General features: G+C 39.6%; 1 protein-coding gene across 2 annotated transcripts in view; it reads right to left on the bottom strand.

The window, feature by feature from the left end:
• Positions 1–3,325: 3,325 nt before the first annotated feature.
• EBPL (EBP like) overlaps positions 3,326–23,714 on the bottom strand; it is a 40,027-nt gene continuing 19,638 nt past the window's right edge. The window contains exons 2-4 of one of the 2 annotated variants that reach the window (XM_072610509.1): positions 16,150–16,219; positions 5,258–5,396; positions 3,326–3,830 (exon numbers count right to left, since the gene is read on the bottom strand). In XM_072610509.1, the coding sequence (XP_072466610.1) occupies positions 3,590–3,830; positions 5,258–5,396; positions 16,150–16,219 (450 nt within the window). In that variant the 3' untranslated portion in view covers positions 3,326–3,589. The remainder of the gene's footprint in view (positions 3,831–5,257; positions 5,397–16,149; positions 16,220–23,714) is intronic. The other variant, XM_072610510.1, reaches the window with a different exon arrangement.

Here is a 23,714-nt window from a genome sequence, read left to right as displayed (position 1 = left end):
GTACAGGTCTGAGAAGTTGTTACCAGTCAGTAAGAGAATGTGAATTAGTTTCATGTATTCTTTCATTTTAACATTTTAAGAAGACTGTGGCTGGATCAGGTGTGGAAATTATTCAGCGCTTTCTCATCCTGTAACCAAAACCCTTCTTTTTAATACTATCATTCTCCTAGAGATGCTAAATGGATGTAATTTATGGAATTCATAATCTGCTGGAGACCCAAACAATGCACGGTGGGTATGGGTAAGATGCAGGATGTTAGCAGATAACATGTGAATTGGATGCCACACAGAAGGCCTTTTCAATGACCAAAAAAGGAGGTGGGCTAGTCATACAGCCAAAGTCAGAAAAAAATAGATGGCCAGCCCAATTTTTGCACTGGTATGGAATATTTTAAAAAGCACAGTAAGGTCTCCAATACATTGTATAAATCCTCTTTGGAGAATTTATGGAAGGATATGGACAAGAATTACATAGGACAAAAGCATAAGGATGTATTATGATCTGCACTCTGAGAATATGTATCCATACTAGGCATTTTCGGTGGGAAGGGAATCTCCTCAAAGTATACATCACAGCATACAAAGCAGCCATGTATCCCATTTTTACATTAGATCTTTCCCAGTGGAAGCCTCACACCTCTCTCTCTCTCTCTCTCTCTCTCTCTCTCTCACACACACACACACACACACACACACACACACACACACACACAGATTCAATCCCCAGAGATGGTTACTTCTTCTCAGAGTTCTAGGGGTTTCCCTGATGGGTGTAGGGTATCTTATTCTAATGCTATTGGTTCAAGCCACCATTCCAATGTTTTCCCCAATATCACTGCTAATGTTTATTACCCCAGTATCAAACAATTAACATCAATTAGCTTTTGCAAAGGGATATTTATTGAAATAATATAGCAGGAACCAAAGTACAAAAACATCCCCTTGGTGGCACACTCGCCCCTCCATCAACTCAATTGCTGGGGAATACACTCAATACACCTCGCACCTTCTTTCCCAATCCATAAATTCCTAAATCCATAAATTAAAATATCCTACATTGCAAAAGTAAAGCATGATATTTGTTAAAGAAAAATAAATCCACTGTGCAGATAAAGGTTATTTCTAGACCAGCAGAGAAAGGCATACTATTTGAAGAGACAATCCAGTGGACAATTTACAAAAATAAAATTTGATGTTTTTCCAACCAAAAAAAAAAAGACTGGTAGATTTTAATGAAAATCCTCCATGTAGTCTTATCTGGTAAGATGATTTTTATTTGGATTTCCATCTGGTCTTCCTTCTGATCAATTGAAAATGTTTGCAAACTTTGGATTAGATCAGGAAAAACCACAGTCAACATGTACATAAAAATTTAAAGAAGATTAATTAACACTGTAAACAGGAATTAGGCTTGTGCAAACACCCTTTATAAACATCCATTTGTAAAAAAAGGCAATTCATTACGAATCAATTTTATCAATTCATCGAAGGAGGTCCCATAAGGATCTCAATGATGCAATACTTTGTTAACATAGTTCTAATTTCTACATGTAATTACATTTCCTGAATTGCTTATAAATCAGACTTTTCATTAATTTAGTCTGGTCAAACCACTCCTTTTCCCCCTGCCTTCAGTCAATTTGAATTAATGAGTAGAATCATGAGATCTTAGGTTTGGAGCTTAAAGGAATCTTAGGAGTCATATAGGCCAAACCCCTTAATTTACAGTTGAGGAAACTGAGACCCAGAGAAATTAAATAGCTTGTTAGAATTTAAGTCTCTTGAGAGTAAGGATTGTTTCATTCCTCATATTCATTATCTTCAGTCCTGAGCACAGTGCCTGTCACATAGTAGGTGTTTAACAGCTGCTAGTTTACTGATTGTCCAACGGCATGCAGGTGGTAAATAGCAGAGCTAAGATTTGAACTCAACCTCTGACGCTAAATCCATGTTCACTACACCAAATTCTACACTTCAATTCAATAAACATTTATTAAGCTGCTACTATGTGCCAGGCATTGTGGATACAAATAAAAAAAAGATAGAATCCCTACCCTTAAAGGAGCTAAAAACAACAGATGAAAAGAAGCTGGAAAGGAGGGGAGGGTGCCATTAAGGAGTACCTGATGAGGGCATGGCATTCCCATAGAGTTGAAACCAAGCAGAGCTGCTGATGAATGGAAAATGGAGCTGCTAGGAAGGTTGTGAAGGCTCTCCAAAGGGACGTTTTGGGAGAAGTTAAATACTCTGTCCTTCTAGCCCTCCAATCAAAGGGAAGAGGCAGTGGAAGGTAAGTTGAGAAGGTGTTGGGTATCAAAACCTGAGGTGATGAGATTTCAGGTGATCAGTTTATCCTCCAACTATATGAACAAATAAGACTCAGTTACACACACACACACACGTATACATGCACATGCACACATACATGCACATGACAATATGTACATGTATGTGTGTGCATGTGTATGTATGCATGTATGCTCTATAAAATTGTGAGATGTCAGATTACTCTGAGAACCACCACAGTTCCCTGATATCATGCTGGTGATTAGGGCAATCAGGAGTGCTATGGGTGGATGGGTGGGTAGGTGGCGAGTCACTCCTGGGGAAAGGTCTGAATCCAAATGGAAATTAAATTAGCATAATTCAAAGGCCAGGTAGAGAATCTGGGTTTCAGATAATCTAAAACAACAAAATCCCAGGGGATAAGTGGAAAGCCAGGAGAATTCAACTCGATACTAGATCAATAGGGGAATGCTGTCAAGTTGATTCTGGTTTAACTTACTTGACTAAAACTTTGACTTTTTTGGTATGCTTCTCAGAGGCAGCCAAGTGGCACGGTGGATAGAGTGCTGGGCCTATGGTAGGGAAGACCTGAATTCAAATTCTGACACTTACCAGCTGGACAAGTCACATAATCTCAGTTTCTTCGATATATTAGCACCTATCTCACAGGGTTATTGAGATGATCAACTGAGATCATATTTGTAATGTGATTAGCTCAGTACCTGGCACACAGTAGGTAATAAATGCTTATTTTCTTCCTTCCTTTTAAAAATGACAGTTTCATATAATCTATCCCTATCCTTGTACCCCAAGTTGATGTATCCACATGGTCATGGGCCAGAACAGCTGTCCCCTCTCCTGACCTACCATCAACTTTCTCTCAGATGCCTACAAGACAGAAAGTATAAAAGCAAAATTAAAAAATTGGATACCCTTTTGATGTGCACTGTGGTACTCACATAATTCTTGGGAAGATAATGAGGCTTTCTTTAGCTTTTTTTTTAACCTTTCAAACAAAGGATTAAAACAACACAGTATATGAGACTCTATAACAAATCATCATGTTTATTAATGTAGTACAACTGAACAATTATTTTATGAACTTTATTACTGGCACAAGTTTGAAAATCCTGAACCCTTGACTCCTCTGCACTTTACTCTTAAGGAAAACAAATCAATTTAGAAAAAAATAACTGGAAGAAAAATAACTTGAAAGGATTGGTTATTACATTTTTGCCATACAACAGTAAGTTAAAAACCATAGTAACTTATAAACAAAGAACACAGTTGTGATTTTGAAAATTCATCTGAACTTTTTTCCTGGCTTCATTTCCTTCTGATGCATTTTCTTGAGTCCTATCCACGACTGCCACAGTAGTAGTCCTGGAATCAATACCCACACACCATTAAAAAATACCAGGTAGACCCAAAGATAAAGCCAATTACTGGTGTTGAGGTTGGGGCTTCCAATAAGCCAGTCTGGACAGAAGGTCATCCACCCACCATACAGTTCACATACACACAGGGTAATCTGAATGAAATGCCTGTTGAAGAGATAGGACAGAGGAATGAGAGGTACCTTGGAGCACCATTCCACCTCTATCTTGAGACAATATTCTTCATCAATAACCATCCCATCAAAGTTTCTCATTACAAACAAAAGAAAACAAACAACTCTAAGACTAGTCCTTTTGTATACTGGTAGCATGGGCAAAACAGATGTCATCATTAATGGCTTTTGTGATTTCTAGAGAGAACATTTTGATAAAGGCAACCAGGTCTGCCCTTAGGTAGACAGCAAGAACACAACTGATCTAGAAGAGAAATGGTTACCTATTAGTTCTAGTTGGACAAACATCTAAATGAATGAATGAATGAAAGGAAGGAAGGACAAAAGGAAGGAAGAAAAGACAGAAAAGTAGAAGGATGGAAAGAAAGAAGGAAAAATGGAAGAAAGGATGGAAAGAAGGAAGGGTGGAAGGAAAGAACTAGGAACAAAAGGAAGAAAAAGATCTAGAGCTAAGAAACATGGAACCTGGGGCAAACTCTTTGGTACCGATTTATTGCCACAAATCTATCTGCTGGATGAATAAGTTTAATATTTTAATTCTTCAGTAAGAACTGGGGTAAAACCAAACCAAATTTAACAAACATGACAAGTGAAACAAACATTTATTAAATGATAATATGCAAGGCCTTGTACAGAATTCTAATATATGGGGCATTCTAAAAATCTTAGTAAAATTTTAAGCTATTAAAGCTTATTAAAGTATATGAAACAAGTGATCACATTGCTTTTCATTTAGCATCAATCTTGAGAGTAATCCACAAGGCAGTTCTTGATGCACTCTCATCTACTTTGTTTTGAGGAGGAGTAAAAGGAGACTAAAGGAAAATAAAAAATGCCAATAAAAGCTTCTCTGCTCTTTACCATAGTACAATGCATATCAGATTTTGGTTTGTGACTGTTATTAATAATGTATCCATTGACTCCTGAAAGACAACATCTTAGGCTAGTTTAAAAAAGAAAAAAAAAGCTAAAACCAAAAAACCATCCAACGCTTTTCGGAATCATTGTTCGTTTTATGTTGCACATCAAACTTAGAATGAATGGCGTAAGTATAATTTACTTTCGTGCTAGGCAGAATGGGGTTGTGCTGCAAACATTGGAGAGAATTCAGCAGAAATGCCTCCTATTTGCTTTAAAATATTGGCTGGAAAATGATGCAGCCTCCTGCTCTCTTGTGTATAATCCCCAAAGCCCACAATTAGATTGCCACCTGGGATCACATTTCTCTCAGTCTCGATTTTAAACAGCTTGAAATTATCATGATGACCACAACGTCACGTATCTAAGATTGCATAGTTTTTTTCATGTGCTATTTTCCTTCTAGCTACTTATTTTAGCCAGCTCACCTGGGTTTCATTAGCAGACACTTGATTTTGATAAGGACTGGCTACCAGCACTTACCGATAGTACTTGTCTTTTAATATGGCATAAATAAGGAGCAAGGCTAGCGATCCATCCAGAACAACAGTCAGCATCTCCAGGGATACAATGGTGGGATCCGAATGAAGCCATCTTGCATCCGCTTTGCCATACTCTTTCCCTAAAATGATGAATGATTCCTTACTTAGCATGTGATTAATTCTGTCACCATCAGCTCAAAAGACCTTCTTCTCTCAGGGAGATATTCCAGCAATTATCCCTCTATCCTCTTTAGAATGTTTTGAAGGAAAGTGTCTAAACTCATGAGCTAAAACCAGAACACTTTTCAGAATTAGGAAGCTCACTCACGCTCATACTTTACATTTGTATGGTGCTTAGCCTTTTCCAAAATCATTTTACATACACTGGATTTTCCTCCTTCCCTTCCCCTTCCTCCCCTCCCCCAAAATAAATTGCAGTCTACAATGGAATTCTAAACGAATTCATGAGACAGTGTGCCTTTTTTAAAAAGGACAATCTGAGCAAAAGCTTTAAAAACCAGCATAGCCTTCAATACATGTCTTTAACGTGTTTAAATTCTTTGCCTCAGTAATTGATTCAATGAGAAATTTACAAGCAGAATTTAGAGATGGGAAATCATAGGCAAATACTTGTGTTTGATAATAATTCCCGCTCAATGGAGGGGAGATTATATTCACAGAAAAATATGGTGGGGTGTAGAGGAGGAGTTAAGGACTATCAATAAGCCTGGACAACGCAACGTAGCAACAGCAGACAAAGAGGGCATCTCAGCCCTGCCAACAATACAGAGAACTCATTAACAATAGCTGTGGCCTGGAGTATCACTTATATTGATGCTGCAGGGAATGTGGGTCTGTATCCATTAAGACCTACGCTCAGAACGATTTCTCCTTGAACATATAATAAGATCATAAAATCTTCTTAGAGGTAGTCTGATGGCAACATACTGGTAATGTAATCCTTCTACCCCTTAAAGCTGTTCTATTCCTATTTAGAAAAAGCATGAGTAGCCCCAAATTAGCTACATATCTCATCTGTATAGCAAGACTTGAGTTCTCATAATGGACAGTGGAACTATTCCCTAGATGTCAAGGGCAAAGAACGTTTCTAATGAAAAGGCTGCCCTCAGGGAGAAGACAACCAATAAATAGGAGTAAATACTTAATGAAATAAAACATGAAGATATCGTGCTGAGAAGGGACTCACAAGAGTCCAGAAATAATGAGGAAGAGAGGCTGAGAGCTATTCAGGCTGGCACTAGCTATCCATTTGTGCTGGTTTTCCTATATCTATATTGTACTGTATATTAAAGGGTAGGAGTGAAAACAGTATTTTTTGTTTTGCTGAGTCCACAGATGATGCACGCAGAAGTCCAGAATAAACAGATACAGATATAAATGTGTATATATCCATATATATATATATATCCATGTATATATACAGGTATATGATATAATTATATATATATGTATATATATAACATACAAAGAAGCAGCTAGGTGGTGCAGTGGATAGAGCACCAGTGCAGAAGTCAGGAGGACCTAAGTTCAAATCTCACCTCAGACACTTGACACTCACTAGCTGTGTGACCTTGGGCAAGTCACGTAACCCCAACTTGCCTCATCCTGGGTCATCTCCAGTCATCCTGATGAATATCTGGTCACTGGATTCAGATGGCTCTGGAGGAGAAGTGAGGCTAGTGACCTGCACAGCCCTCCCTCACTCAAAACAAAGTCAAGTACAAGTCATGTCTTCATTTCCCTGATGGCGTGGCCTTCTTCGGCAACAAAGGACGAACACATGCTTAATATTATTTACACACATGAGTATATACGTGTGTATTGGGACAGCTAGGTGGTGCAGAGGATAGAGCACTGGGCCTGGAGTTAGGAAGATGTGAATTAAAATCTGGCCTCAGACACTTACTGGCTGTGTAACCTGAAGCAAATCACTTGACCCCTATTTGCCTCAGTTTCTCATCTGTAAAATGGGAACATGCTGGAGAAGAAAAGGGCAGACCACTCCAGTATCTTTCCCAAAAAAACCTCATGGACAAAAATCCACGGGGTTACATGTAGAGTTGGACAAGACTGATGGAGTGAACAACAACATGTACATATAATGTACACGTGTGCATATTTCATACATATGTATAAATAATATCTATATAATGCTTGCTATGTGCCAGGCACTGTGCTAAGCACTTCACAATTATAATCCCATTGGTCCTCATAGCAACCCTGAAAGGTAGGTGCTATTATTATCCCCATTTTACAGACAAGGGAAACTGAGGAAAAGAGATTAAACACTATGCCCTGGATCACATGGCTAGCAAGTGTTTGAGGCTGGATTTGAACTCACTGAACCTCCTAAGTGACACTATCCATAGCTGCCCATGATATATATGTATACGTATGTATGTATGTATGTAGACATGCATCTTCTAACAGGCACTGAAAGTTAAGCAGAGTGCAGTGTTGTTGCTTTTAATCAATGATGATTTGTGTCTAAGAAGTGATGTAAAAAGCATCAGAAGCATTTACAACTAGAAAGGGAAGTAGGCTGGCCAAGTATTAAGAATAAAGAATCAATAGATCTGATGTTGCCCTGACATGCAGAAAGCATTTAAAAAGAAAGCCTTCAGGGTGATGAGTATATCCTCCATGGAATATTTATGGAAACACATTGTCAAAAATTTCAGAAGATGGGACAACATGAATGAATAATACATACCGTGTAACAATGAAGGACATGACCTCGTCCATGAAATCATGCTACAACTGAAGAACCAAAAATATAGATTCCATCCCCAGTACACTAGCTCTAGGGCCCAGGATTGAGAAAAATGCCCCCAAAATCAAATGCAAAAGACTGACTTGCAGAGATATAAGTGGATTTTATATATTCAATATTGTAATGATCCACCATTCAAAATGGAATAAACTACTATTTTTTTACTTAACTGAACTTTTATTTTTTGAATAATATTTTATTTTTCTCAATTGCATGTTAAAACAATTTAAACATTATTTTTATGTGAGTTCCAAATTCTCTCTTTTCTCTCTCTCCTCCATGAGAAGGCAAGAAATTTGATATAGGTTATGCATGAGCAATCATGCAAAATATATTTCCATATTGTGAAATGTCATGTCATGTTGTGAAAGAAAACAGAGAACAAGAAAAAAAATCCCACAAAAAACAGTGAAGAATTGTATGCTTTGATCTTCATTCAGACTCAAAATGGAGCAAATTATTGATTGTATGGGATCTAATGGTTTAATTTTTGGACTATCTAAACCTGTGACTTTACTTTGCATTTGGTTGCCTCATTTTCTGGGTACTTCACTACTAATACCTAGAGAACAGAGAATCCAGGATCTAGGAAGAGTTTGATTAAGCAACTCTAAAAAGACAGTTCTTTTGTGACTGGTTACTATGTTTATTGGGAGATTTTGGTCCTGGATAAAGGTAAACTAACAAGCTGAAGAGATGTAAGACATTCATGCTATTCATTGCTATAACAGGATGAACAGGCTGTGGGTCTAAAGTACCTATCTGCCCAAAGCTACCTCTATGATGAGGCTTTTAAACAGAGAATTTGCCATAGAGCTACCAGGAGGAATAACAGAACCCTGAGGATCTTACTTCCAAAAAGGATGGAGAGCAGGGAGGATTCTGTGATGAGCTGGATACAGGGCACCATATTTATCTTTCTACCAGGGCTGAGGTAAGTGCAATGCATACCTGAAGGGCAGGTTTGTCTTCCTCCTAAGAAGAGTTCATAAGAGAAACACTTCCAGTCAAGTCAAGTCAAAAGCATGTATTAAGTGTCTACTATGTGCCAGGCACTGTATTTAGTGCTGCTGACAAAGAGAAAGGCAAAAACCAGTCCTTGCTCTCAGTTTATGTTCTAATGGGAGGGACAACTTGCCAACAAGTACTAACAAGAAAGATATAGACAGGATAAATTGGGAAAGCGTTAAGAAATGGAAGAACTTCAAGGTAGAAGCAAAATGAAAAAGGGTATGATGAGGCAGAGAGAAATCCTAACCTGTCAATAGGTTAGAAGGTGAGGGAATGTGACAAGGGAGGGAGGGAACAACAGGGACCACTGAATACTTGGGCTTAAGTAATAGGTAGGAAGCTTTCTGCATTGAGGGTGGACCTGGACCCTCTGAAGAGGAAGAAGCCACTGGTGAACCAAGGAGTGAGGATGTAATTCTGCATACAATGGTGGCACCAAAGAGGAGGGGATATCATTTGTTTTTACATCACTGACATTTCTTCCAGGATTTCCCCCTTCCTCCCAGAAAAACCGTAAAAAAAAGTTTTTTAAGAAAAAACAGGAAAATTCACAAAATGAATCAATACATAGAAAAAATATGAAAATATATGCAGCTTCACACCTGTGGACCTCCCATCTCCGCAAAAGAAGGGAGGTAATGTGTTTTCTCCTATCTTTTGAGGGGAACGAGTCTTTCAGTGGATAGAGCACAGAATTTGAAGTCAGGAAGACCTGAGTTCAAATCTCACCTCAGAAATTTAGAAGCTATATCACCCTAAGTCATTTAATCTCCCTTTGCCTCACCTTCCCCATATGTAAAATGTGGAGGGAAAAGGGAAGGGAATAAGAATTTACATTGTGCCTATTTATATGCCTGACATTGTGCTAAGGGCTTTTTGCCAATAATATTTCATTTCATTCTCACAATAACCTTGTGAGGTGGTTGCTATTGTTACTATCCCATTTTATAGTTGAGAAAATTAAGGTAAATGTAAATTAAGTGACTTGCTCAGTCACACAGCCAGTAAGCCTCTGAGGCTGGATTTGAACTCCTGTCTTCTTGATGTGAAGCCTAGGGCTCTTTCCAATGTGCCACCAGCTGCCACTGGGGGCAAATAATAGCACCTCTCTCCTAAGATTGCTGTGAGGATCAAATTTGATAACATGTAAAGTGCTTTGCAAATGGTAAAGTGTTAGATAAGTGCTAGTTATTATTATTATTTCAATTATTTTGTGGTGGTTATTCTTTTCTATTTACGTTAAATGTATGTTGTTTCCTTGGCTCTGCTTACTTCACTCTGCATCAGTTCATCTAAGTCTTTCCATGCTTTTCTGTATTCATCATGTCATTGTTTCTTACAGAATGGTAATATTCTATTACATTTATGTACCACAACATATTTAGTCATTCTCCAGTTAATGGACATCTACTTTGTTTCCTGTTCTTTGCTACCACACAAATGGCTACAATAAATAATAAATACAATAGGCATGGGGACTTTCTTTTTACCAATGTCTCTGCTGAGGTATATGCATAGAAATGGTATCTCTAGGTCAAAAGGCATGAACATTTTAGTCACTTTGTTTGAATAATTCCAAATTTTATACCATGGATTTTTAATCTGGGGGCCTATGAACTTGTTTTAAAAATATTTTGATAGTTGTATTTCAACATAATTGGATTCCTTTGTAATCTTATATATTTTATTTTATGCATTTAAAAATGTTGTTATTCTGAGAAGGGGCCCAAAGAGTTCCCAATTTGCCAAAAGGGTTCATGACAACAAAAAATGTTATGAATCCTTGCATTAAAAGAAGATGAAAATGAGTAAAGGTGATTGGGGTCTCCATGTGGAGGAGGAATGTGCCTACTTCAAGTTAGTTACAGAAGTCTGTTGCCTTCCCAGGGCAAAGGGCTTCCCAAAGTTTGAGTCACTAGAACTGGATAAGTGAACTTGGCTTTGATTTTTGGAAAAAGTCTAGAACACATCATTAAGGAACACTTGAGGGAAGAGTCAGTATGACTTCATCAAAAACAGGTCATTCTAGATTTATCTCTCCATTTCATTTTTCTTTCTCTTTCCCTTCCTCCCTTCCTCCCTTCCTTCCTTCCTACCTGACTTTGACAAAATTCTTGTACATAAGTGGCCTAGGTGATAATTCTGTTAGGTGAGTTTAATAACTAATTGACTAGATTTAAGGAATAATTATAAATGGACAGCTGCCAACTGGAGGAAGGCAACTATCCCAAGGTCTGTGCTTGGTCCTATGTTAACATTTTTATTGATTATGGCATAGATGGTATGCTTATAAAATTTGCAGATATCCCAAAGCTGAGAGAGATAGCCAGAACATTGGATGACATATTCAAGATCTCAGACTATTTCAACAGGCAACAATGACAGATTGAACAGAACATGGTGTATTACAAGGATAAGTGTAGAGTCCTATAGCTGGACTCAAAAAATCAATTACCTAAGGAAAAGATGGAGGAATGACTGAACAGTTTATCTGGAATCTGGGAGTAAGTGAGGAATCCAACACGGCTGCCCTCAAAGGGTAATTTTAGGCTACATTATGGGAGGTATGGTATCCAGAACTATGAAGGTGAGAGCATCATTGTATTCTGCCCTGATTAGGTCACATGTCTTTTCAGTTCTGGGCACCATATTTTCAGGATCTGGGAACCACATTTTCAAGAAGAGACTAAGTTGGAGAGAGTCCAGAGGAAGGCTACATGGATGGCGAAAGGCCTTGAGACCATGCCATATGAGGACTCAGCCCTAGAGAAAAGAGAATTTAGGAGAGGATGTGATAGTTGTCTTCAGTACTTGAAGCTCTATCTCATGAAACAGAGACTATTACACTCATGCTGTTTAGAGAACTATAATCACTGAGTGGGAGATCAAGAGAATCAAATTCAGCTTCAAGGTAAGAAAAAATTTCTTAACAATCAAAAGTGTCCCAAAATGATAAGACTGGCCTCATGGGGGTAGTGGGCTTCCCCTCAATAAAGGCCATTAAATGAAGGCTAGATGACCACTTATCAAAGAAGCTGTAGAAGACAGGAGTCTTGTTTAGGTGTGGGTCTCTGAGGTCCTGTCCCCCTTGACATTCTGCCCAGTCAGAAATCATCTTTCCTTGCTCAGATCTCACATAGTATTTTGTTAGTCAAGTCAGTCAGTCAACAAGAGGTGAGGAGGAAGGGAATAAGCATTATATAGTACCTACTATGTGCTGAGCACTTGCTAAATGTTTTTTACAAATACCATCTCATCTGACCCTCACAACAACCTTATGAAGTGGATGCTATTATTATCCCCATTTTATAATTGGGGCAAGTGAAGTAGACAGTGGTTAAGCTAGCCAGGGAAACTGAGAGAAAGAAGTGAGGAGACAGAGCATTCCAGGTATGGGGAACATCCAGGGCAAAACAAAGGGACAGGAGATAGAATTTAATATTTGAGAAATTCAGTAGGCCAGTGAGGCTGGACTGTGGAGTGCATGGAGGGAAGTCAGGCATAAGATGGCTGGGAAGGCGGGAAAGGGCTAGGGCCATCCCAGAAAGCCAAATGGAGGATTTTCTTGTGCACTTATGTTCTATGTTTTCTTTGTATCTCACTCAGCATGCAGTTTTGTATGCAGTGGGCACTTAAATGTTGATTGTTTTTGCTGCTTTCATTTCCTTTGTAATTAAAATGTACTGAATAATCTAATTTACTTTCATTTTAATGAAAATGAAGAGCAGGACATTTATTTAGGGTGAACCTCCAGAAAGGCAATGATGATTCATTATGATACCACTAAATGTTTGTGAGCTCCTTTTTTAGTGGGATGGAGCCTGGGTTTGCTCCCTGAAGGAGCCTGGACAAAGGCAAAGGAATGCTCCCTGTAGGGTAGCTCAGTGGAGGGGAGGAGGTCAGGATTCTGGGGTCTAAGAATAGAGAGGAGAGACAAGGAAGGATGAAAGCCAGAAAGGGTCATGACTCTCAGTAGGGTGGCTGGGATGGCTGTCTTTCTTTGGCCATTGGGGTTTTCCCTGCTATAACTGGTGTGACCTTTAACTCAACTTGTGCTGACAGGGGGAGAAAAAAGCTGGGCTAGTCAGCTACAATCCATTCTTTGTCATTAATGTAAATTGCTTTCTAAGCCTCAGGGAGTCAATTCTCCTTAGTTGTATGATTTTTGGCCAGAGAGCTCGCTGAAGTGAAGAAGTAAATTTGAGTGAATTCAACAAAGGTTTATTGAGTACCTACTAAGTGCAGAGCACTGTATGATACTCGAAGGTTTAAGACATGGTCCCTGTCTCCACTGAGCTCCAAAAGAAGAGGATGAGTATCTGTTGATTAATGATCTCAGACGGGGAATGTTCTCATATAGACCTCAAGAGTCTAGGCTGTGAAGGAATACATCAGAATCACATATTAAATCATGCCACAGAATTCAAAATCGAAAAGAAATCACATTGAATGAAAAGAAATTTTAATACTGGTGGCTAGTGGCACAGAATTATATTTTTACAAGTTACTGGTGTTCTTTTATCAAACCAGCACAGTATGGGACACAGACCAACTTTTGCTAACTGTATTATTGATGAACTAAAATTTTGAAAATCTAAGGAAAAAAAGAATGGAAAAGAAGAGGAAATACTGTAGAGTTGTGGAAAAAGTCCTGGGATTGAATTCATGAAGACAAGCACCCAAATTCTGCTTCAGGTGTTTATTAGCTGTTTGAACTTTGGTAAGACATTTAACTTCTCTGGGGCTCAGTTTCTTTATCTGTAAAATGGGGACAATAATAGCACCTACTGCTTAGAGCTGTTAAAAGGACCACATGTGATAATAAATACAAAGTACTTTGTGAATCTTTAAAATACTTTATAAAACATTATTATTAAGCTAGTATATATCACTGCCAGTATGAACATTTAAAAAAACTTACTACCAAGATGTACATACACACACATAGAGTGTGTGTGTTTTGTGTGTGTGTTTGTGTGTACCAAGAGTACATATGGTGCACTTAATACTCCAAAGTCACCATAATTTTATTGGAATGGATGCTCCCTCCATTGATGTAGATCTTAACTTTTCTGTATCTTAGGAGAGTGTTGCTATGGACAACTTTCAGGTAATAAGCCTCATGAGACTCATTCATCCTGAGACAATAATCTAGTTTGTATTTATGTGGTTTGTGTTCATCCTTCATTGATGAAGAAAACCGTGCCATCAGAGAAATGATGACATGACTTGCACTTGACTTTGTTTTGAGTGAGGGAGGGCTGTGCAAGGTCATCAGTCTCACTTCTCCTCCAGAGCCATCTGAACCCAGTGCCCAGATATTCATCAAGATGACTGGAGATGACCCAGGATGCACGGGGAGATCTTGGGCCCTTTAGGCCAAGGTCTTGGCAGGTACTCACTTAGGGTGAGGCAACACCCATTCATTGAATAGGACTGTATAAGAAGTAGCCAGGGCATGGCCCCTTTAATGAGGCCAAGAAAAAGAAAGACTTTTGGTTGGGAGGGAAACAGCAACAGTTACTATTGATAATGACTGTAAAGCTAGGAGGGTCCTGAGGAGCTCTTAGGCAGGGCCCCAGTGGCATCCCAGCTTGGGATTGGAGAGGAGAGGAGAGGAGAAGTATAGAGGAGAGGAGAAATGTAGAAGAGAGGAGAGAAGTGGAGTAGAGGGGAGAGGAGGGGAGAGTGTGGCTGGTCAGAGGAGTACAAGCTCAGAGCGCTCTACCACATCTCAGGCACAAATAGTCCATGTGAACATTTGGGCTGGTTTCTTTTGAACATCTCATGTTTCTTTTGAGTCACTTCAGCTCAATTAGCAAACACTGAGCCGTTATTCCGAGGGGAATACAGGGTTAGGTTCATCTGAGTGCGTCTGTGATTACATTTCCTTTAGCGCCTTCTGTGGTAGCCTCGCATCCAGGGTGGTGAATTTCCTCTTTCTTCTGAATGAACTGGATTGTTGATCCATTAGTACTGAGCTCATACCAACCAGCACCATAACTTATTCCTGAATGATGCTTATCTAGCACACATATTTTCTCTATAAGGCACATCACAACCTTTTTGTGTTTTGGAACTCTAAAAAACACTTCAACATGTGGGGGTCATTTTAAACACAAAATCGTGCCACCCCACCCTCCAAAAGAAGCACAAAGATGGAAAAAAAAACATGGCACCCAATGGATGGCAAAGAGGATATTTGTTTACAGCATCAAAGTAGAAATGAGAAGACAGAGGGTTGTTTGATTCAACATCAGGTGAGAACATGAATGTAGACAATCTGCACATGTCTGTGAGAGTGCATCCGTCTATCTATCTATCTGTCTGTCTGTCCGTCTATCTATTTATCACCAGGAGTGTAACTTATACTACATATGTGTGTGTTCGTCCTTTGTTGCCAAAGAAGACCATGCCATCAGAGAAATAATGACATGACTTGCACTTGACTTTGTTTTGAGGGAGGGAGGGCTGTGCAGGTCACCAGCCTCACTGCTCCTCCAGAGCCATCTGAATCCATGACCAGATATTCATCAGGATGACTGGAGATAACACAGGATGAGGCAACTACGGTTAAGTGACTTGCCCAAGGTCACACAGCTAGTGAGTGTCAAGTGTCTGAGGTGAGATTTGAACTCAGGTCCTCCTGACTCCTGCACTGGTGCTCTATCCACTACACCACCTAGCTGCCCCTATACTATATATAATAATTTAAAAGAAAACAAGATTGGAAGATTCCAGCACTCTGATTAAGGTAGTGACTAACTATGACTTCAGAGAACTGATGATGAAGTATGTAATGTAGGTGTAGAATCAGACACATGGGCTGGCAAGGCCAGCGTGTTCATCTGTTTTGTTTAATGACTTCTTGGTTACAATGCAGGTTTCTGGGGATGGGGTGGGAGGTGTGTGCAGTACGTCATTGGAAAATGATGATATAAAAAAAAGTCATTCATAAAACAGCAAAAAAAAAAATTTGTTTTAAATATTATCACATTCATTCTAACTATACTTCCCACATTCTTAACTGCATACCAAGCTTATTAGGCTTCTCAAATATTTCAGAATTAAAATAAAAGCGTACTTACATAATGAAGCAATTAAGTCATCTGAGTCTGCCACACTTCCTACTAAAGACAAGTAGACAAAAGGACCCTCCTAGGAAAAGGAAACAAGAAATAGGACATTTATTATTATTTCACTTGCAGGATGACAGCCATGCCTCATGAGTCCAAAGCCTTATCAGGTCTTCCTGCCTTATGTAACTGCAGGTTAACTATGCTATTGGAGAGAAACATTACCCTTGGATACATGGAGTAATCATTGCAGAATTTTCATAGAGGCACATCCTGAATTATGAGACAGATCCTTTCCTGAAGAATCACAAGCAAAGTCAAATATCACATAATTAACTGTATTTTCTCTTTGATTTATACCATAAAATCAGAAATACCCTTACGGGAAATAAAAGACAAGAGAGTCAGCAACGAACAGAGGCAAACACTCCTGGCAAAGAAGCAACAATGTTGTCCCCAGTTAGTAGCTGCCTAATGGCAACTTGGTCAGTTGGTCAACAAACATTTATTAAGCACCTACTACATACTAGTTAAGGAGGCAGCTAGGTGGCTCAGTGGATACATTGCTGGGCCTGGAGTTAGAAGACCTCATCCAGCCTCACATACTTAATAGTTGTATGATCCTGGGCAAGTCACAACCTCTGTTTGCTTAAATCCACTGGAGAAGGAAATGGCAAACCAGTCCAGTATCTTTGCCAAGAAAACCTCAGAGGAGTTGGACATAACTGAACTAGAACAAGAACAACATGCCAATCACTGTGCTAAGCACTGTGGGTACAAAGAAAGGCAAAAACCTGTTCCTTCCCTGATAGAGTTTATAATCTGAAGGAGGGGGAGGACAGCACATAAAGAGCAGCTAAAAAATGGGAGCTTGGGAAGATACTGGTTGTGGGGGCAGGATGAAGTACAGAGGAGGGACGCTGAGTGGGAAATGAAAGGATGGCTGCCCTGGGTGTCTGCTTTAAATGGAGGATCTGGGAGGAACTCTCCATTCGTTGTCCACTTTCCATCTGCTCCAACCAGAGGGAAGAAGAGGTCCTAGGATCAGGGGGTACTGAGTAGGTGTGAGTTGCAGGGTTGATGAAGCTCAATGGATAAAGTGTGGGTCTTGGAGCCAGGAAGCTCTGAGTTCAAATCCTGCCTCAGACACCGACAAGCTATGTGACCCCGGGCAAATAATTTAACCTTTCTATACCTCAGTTTCCTCATCTGTAAAATGTGAATAATAATGAATAAACATAGGGTTGTGAGGGCCAAATTAGTTAATATATACAAAATATTTTGCAAACCTTAAAGTGATATATAAATGCTAGCCATGATGATAATGACAGTGATAATGATGAAATAGACATGACAATGAATGTGGAGTCAGGAGGCCTTGGCTGAAATCCCAGTTTTACCACTTGTGGCTTATGTAGCCTTGAGCAAGTTGCTTCAACTCTCTGCCCTCCATCTTCCTCATCTATAAAATGGGGAGGTGGACCAGATGGTCTTTGAGAATCCTTCCAGCATTAAGAGCTAGCATCCCAGGTGACTTTGCCTCTCTCAGAATGTTTCCTCATTTATAAAACGAGGGGACTGGACGAGACACTTCTTTGACAAATTTTTAAATTAATCTTTTGTTTTGACATCATTTCATTTCTCATCTCTCTTTTACCTAGAAAATCATCCTTTAAAATAAAGAAAAAGAACAAAAAATAAAGTTCAGCAGAATGATTAGATGGTTTCTAAGGTACTTTTCAGCTGTCAAATCCTCTGAACTTTGGGAAGGGATGCCCCCTGGTGCCTCACTGATGGGGTACTCCTGACTTATGCTTGCTGGGAGATATGGCACCCACCAACAACTTAATGAAACTAGTCTTATCTTTAAAAAAAATAAAGATCTTGTGTCTTTAAGAAACAAAACAAACACACAAAACGAAACAAAAAGCACTGCACAGTCACACCTTTGAACCACAGCATGAGAGCAAATTCACCTGGTCCCACCTTACCCTTTGGGGTCTATTATACAGTAGTTAGTGCTTTTTATACATTCTACATTCCAGACAAATTGGCTGTAATTTACTATGCTATGCACATGACATCTGCCCATCTCTCACTAAACATCTGTACGGACTTGCTCCCTGGTCCGGGATCCTCTCTTTCTTCATCTCCACCTTTTAGAATATTTAACTTCTTTTAAGACTCATCTCAAGTACTCCCCCCATCTAAAGAGGCCCTTCCTGATGCCCTGAGTTGTTAGCACTCCCCTGCTACCCTTCCTACATATTACGGTATATAGATTTACTTCATCTACATTTTGAACTTACTTTTATCTATATACATGTGAACTTGTCAAGACAATCCTGTAAGGCGAGTAGCACAATGTAGTCATTATTTTTTATAATAAAAAAAGATGATTGCACACAAAAGTGCAAATCTATTATATATAACTTGCTATTTCTTTTAAATATACAATAAAGTTATCATGTAAATTTCTTTTTTCTTCCCTCCCCAACCATCCTACAGATATCTACCATTAGAAAAAAATTGGTATACACATATATATACACACACATATACATATATACACATATTTAAAATTATTCTATGCATACTTTTATTTGTCAGTTCTTTCTTTGGCGTAGCAAATATTATGATATACTCTTTAAAGACAAGGAAGTTGAGATTCAGAGATTAAGAGACTTGAAGCTGTGACTCATAAGTCATGTCTAGCTGGCCACAGGCCATGCTGCACATCCCATCACATCATCTTCCAGCACACCAGGGCCTGCCTACCACAGGCTCCTTGCTATCTGTTGTGCTACTCCATATATTCATCCCATCTTCCTCTTCTACCTCTTGTTCTGGGAACAATAAATAAATAGTACCATTGCTACTTAAATAGGAGTGACCGCTAACGGTCTTATGGCTCTTCTCACTATCCCTTTGATTGCCTGGTCCAAAACTCCTTCTCCTGGCTACTACTATCTTATATGTCAAGTCAAGTCAACAAGCATTTATTAATTGATCACTATGTGCCAGGCACTATGCTAAATGCTAGAAATACAAATGCAAGCAGAAAGACAGTTCCTACCCTGAAGGGGCTTACTTTGTAGAGAGAAAATCCAGGAGAGTCAGGAGTACTGGAGAAGGAAGATATAGTAGACTTGGGCCTTCTTGGGAGGAACCAGCCAATCTGAGGGTAAGGCCATAGGGGCAGAAGTACTTCCAATGTGTGAAATCCAGAGTATCCAGGATAAAGAGGTTTCTAGGAAAACTTAAGAGAAAGCCTGGGGAGGGTTAGGAATACAGCCTAGAAAGGAATGAATTTGTACTAGATGTCCCAAACTCCTGGAGGAATCCCAAGTGCTTATTTTAAAATTTGAATCCCCAGGATTAAGCCCAGTGCTCAGGACACAGCAGGTGCTTAATAAATGTGCATTTATTCAAGTATCAGAACCAAGACTCAAATACAGGTTTTTCTGACTTAAGATCCGATGTGCTTTCCACTATAATGAAACCTTTCGTGTGTGACATCAAAGGTCATTTGCCACCTCTGTCTTTCAGTTTTTCTTGCTGAAGCAGGAATATTGGTAACAGACGTTTAACATTTGAATTTTAATGAAGTAACCTCCATAAAGCTGACTCTGATAAGATGGGTATGCCCCTTTGAACTAGGAGGAGAGATATCTTTCCTCAGTGAAAGACTGATTCTTTTTATGGACAATGTTGCTCTATTTTCTCTGGAAAAGAAAACAGAAAAGGGTCCACAAATAGTCTGTCAGCAGCTCGTAACCAGCCACAAGCCTAATTCTGTTCACCTTAAAGACAACAAAAACACACAGTGCATCTTCTGTCAGTTTGGGGGGTTCATTCAAGATCTGAACTCTGAATGGCTCACAGTGAGTCACGATGATATGTATTCTGTGCAGAAGGCTGCCTGACGAAAACAGTGACGCAGAGCTCAGCTGGGTGCAACAGGCTGACGCCACATCAGGAGTGTGCGTGAATCAGATCTCCCACAGGATCAGAGGTTTTAGCGTTGGAAACAAATGACTCAAATCCTATTCATTCTAGGCTACATTATTTCCTTCTGCCTCTCATCCAGTAAAGGTGTTCAATATAAAATAGAACCAATCATTTACGAAAATGATGGCTGTCCTATATAGAGCACCTTAATATTTGCAAAGTGCTTTACAAATGTTATCTCATTTAATCCTCACAACAATCCTGGATGCTATTGTTATTACACAGCACTTTAAAAACATTTGCAAAGAACTTCACATATACAATTTTATTGGGTCCTCAAACTCTGAGGTGGGTAGTATTATTATTCCCATTTTACAGATGGGGAAACTGAGGCTGAAAGAGGTTAAAGTGACTTGTCTGGTACCACACAGCTAGTAAGTGCCTGAGAAATGAACAAGGTCTTCCTGACTCCAAGTCCAGTATCCTACCTGGGGTCACACAGCTATGAAACTGAAGAAATACAAGAATGAAAGTGGCCATTATAGTATTAGAGAGACTTTGGGGGTGTGTGGGTGTGGCATGCAGAACTGATTCTGCTAAAACTGCATAGGTGTCTCCTACCAAAGCTACTGGAGCTATTATTTAATATTCCATGTATGCTAAGTTTATCTCAGAAGCTACACAGAATCAAGACCAAGATATTGTCATTGTGTGCTGTTCTGATCATTTAAATTAAAAGAACATTTCCTAGCAATGCAAACTTCATTCACTAGAAAATAGTGGTTCTTACACATTGGAAGCATGCCTAGAATTGAGGAGTGCAAGGCTCGGGTGAAATCCTGTTAGTGGAGATTTGTGGGATTATTAAAGCTAGTTTAGTTCCAAATGGGAGCCAAGACTTTAATCACAATATATTCTCATTGCTGCTGTTTTGAAGAAGGAAGGAAGGAAACAAATATTTATTGCCTACTATGTGTTAGTGCTAAACACTTCACAAATATTATCTTGTTTGATCTGCACAATAAGCCTGGGAGATTGGTGCTCTTATTATCCCCATCCTACAGATGAGGCAGAGGTGAAGTGAATTGCCTAGGGTCACACACGCAGTGTCTGGGACTGGATTTAAGGCCATGTTTTGTTGACTCCAGACTCAGTGCTCTATTCATTGTGTTACCTGGCTGCCTGGAAGAATATAACTGAGTCTAGTTGTCTGACCCAGTCCCTACAGGAAGCATGGAATTGTAAGATGCTGGCATTGAAATGAGCCTTGAAGAAAATCTAATCCAAACCCGAAACTGCAAGTGAGAAGTGAGTAACTAGCTAGCTAATGCCTGAAATATGACTTTGTTTCTGTAAAAGCAGTACGTAAACCTCAGCAATTATTTTTCTCATGTGTAGAATGAAGAGGTTGGATTAGATTGGAGGCCCCTATCCTTTATGTGGTAAAGAGCCACCTTCTGTTTATGTGAACCAAAGAGGATCCTTCAGTAGAGGACTCAGTAGTAGCTGAAGGACCAAAGCCATCCCAGGAGGGGCCACGAGATCTGAACCTTGCCAGCCTTCTATTATGTTGCCATAGCTACCTTAGCTACTCCAAATAAGGGGAAAAGGTTGAGAATTTACATTCTTTCCAATGATGTGGACAAGGATTGGAGGGTAATTATTTCAAACACACAGAACCTTCCTATATCCAGGCAGCCCCCAAGATTCCACCAATCACTATCCTGACCACAAGGCAAGACTAGGGACTTGCCATTTGTCCTCTTATACACTCTTCCTCTATCCCACCATGCGTTTCTAGGGGACAGATAAACAAATCAGCATTATCACTAGTATTATGAAAGGTGATTCCAGTCATTGGAAGTCAGTGTTTAACTACCATGTGAAAGATTGTTCCAAACCACTCATAACAGAAGGAATGCACATCAAAATGAGTAGGATTTCACCGCACACCCAGCAAAAATTGGCTAAACTGACAAAAGATGGGAATGATCAGTGTTGAAGGGCACACTAGACTACTACGTGATGGAGAGGTTGAGTGGTCCAAATGTTCTAGAAAGCAGTTTGAGATTATGCTAAGAAAGTGACTAAAATATTCATATCCTTTGATTCAGAGATTTATCCTATTACCTAAGGAGGAAAGTAGAAAGAGCAGTGAATAGAGTGCTGGGCTTGGAGTCAATTAATTAGACAATCAGCCACATTTATTGAGCACTTACTATTTATTGAGTCAGGCACTATGCTAAGCACTGGAGTCAAAAAGACCTGAGTTCAAATCCTGTCTCGGATACTTACTAGCTATGTATGAACTTGGGCAAGTGACTCTCTGTGATGGAATTTCCTCATCTGTAAAAATGAAGGTTTGAGGAATGATGGTGCTAAGGTTCCTTCCAGTTCTATATCCATTCCAAATGTTCATATGGACTATTTGTGCCCAACCTGTGGTAGAGCATTCAGAGCTCATATTAGTCTGATCACCCACAGTTGGACACACTGTACCCTGACCCCAATGCAGTGATGTCACTTTGGTCCTCTTTGAGTATGAAGGACAGCAACCAACATCTGTGATCCTATAATGCTATGAAGTGAATGATTAAAAGGAAAAGCTCATCTGTACACCCCAAAATTTTTTTAACCACACTTTTTGTCATAGTGAAGAAGCAGAAACAACTGGTCATTGACTGGGGAATGGCACATGAATGCAATGGAATATTACTGTCCTGGGGAAAAATATGATGAATAAATGAAAACAGGAAAACTTAGGTGAACTCATCAGTATGACCCTTAGATTGAAGCAAGCAAGGTCCCTACTCCACACCTATGTCTCAGAGGGCTCCCACACTGTGGAGGACCCTATTCATCACAGGCACAAAAAAAAAAGTGTTAAGGGATAGGCAAGAAGGCAAAGAATTGGAAGATGAGGGGATGCCCATTAATTGAGGAATGGTTAAACAAATTGTGGTTCATGATTATGATGGAATACTATTGTGCTATGGCAAATGATGAGCAGTATGCTCTGGGAAAAGCCTGGAGAGTTGATGCAAAGTGAAATGCACTGCGTACAAAGTGACAGTAATATTGTAAGGTGATCAGTTGTGAATGATTTAGCTATTCTCAGCAATACAATGATCCAAGGCAACTTAGGATGAAAAATGCTATCCATCCCCAGAGAAAGAACTGATGGCATCTAAATACAGATTGAAGAATACTTTTTTGTTTCCTTACTTTTTTTGGGCTAGGATTTCTGGTTGTGGGAGCCAAGATGGTGGAGTGATAGGTAGTTGCTATCTCCCTCCCCTTGTTGACCTTGAAGAGCCCAGAGTATCTCCTGGGGAAAATCCTGGAACAGTGGGAGCAGCAGAAGGGGCAAACAGACCCTTAGCCCATGAGGCTAGGAAGATCACTAAGGAGGGTCTCTCTTGCTGTGGCTGAAGGGGACCAATGCAGGACCAGAGCTGTCTCAGACAGCCCCACCTCAACAAACCAGGAGAAGATTCCGAGCCCCAGGGGAGTGAAGCCCATAACTGCCAACACCAGGACCCCAGGCATGCCTCAGCATCCCAGGGGATTAGGGAAGACACTAGTGCAGATGGGATCACCAAGCATTGAGCTTGCCTATGCTCTAG

This window comes from Notamacropus eugenii, chromosome 5 (assembly GCF_028372415.1).
Source record: "Notamacropus eugenii isolate mMacEug1 chromosome 5, mMacEug1.pri_v2, whole genome shotgun sequence".
Taxonomy (NCBI): Eukaryota; Metazoa; Chordata; class Mammalia; order Diprotodontia; family Macropodidae; genus Notamacropus; species Notamacropus eugenii.
Note: the sequence above shows the minus strand (reverse complement) of the source record. Positions and strands in the feature narration are given on the sequence as shown.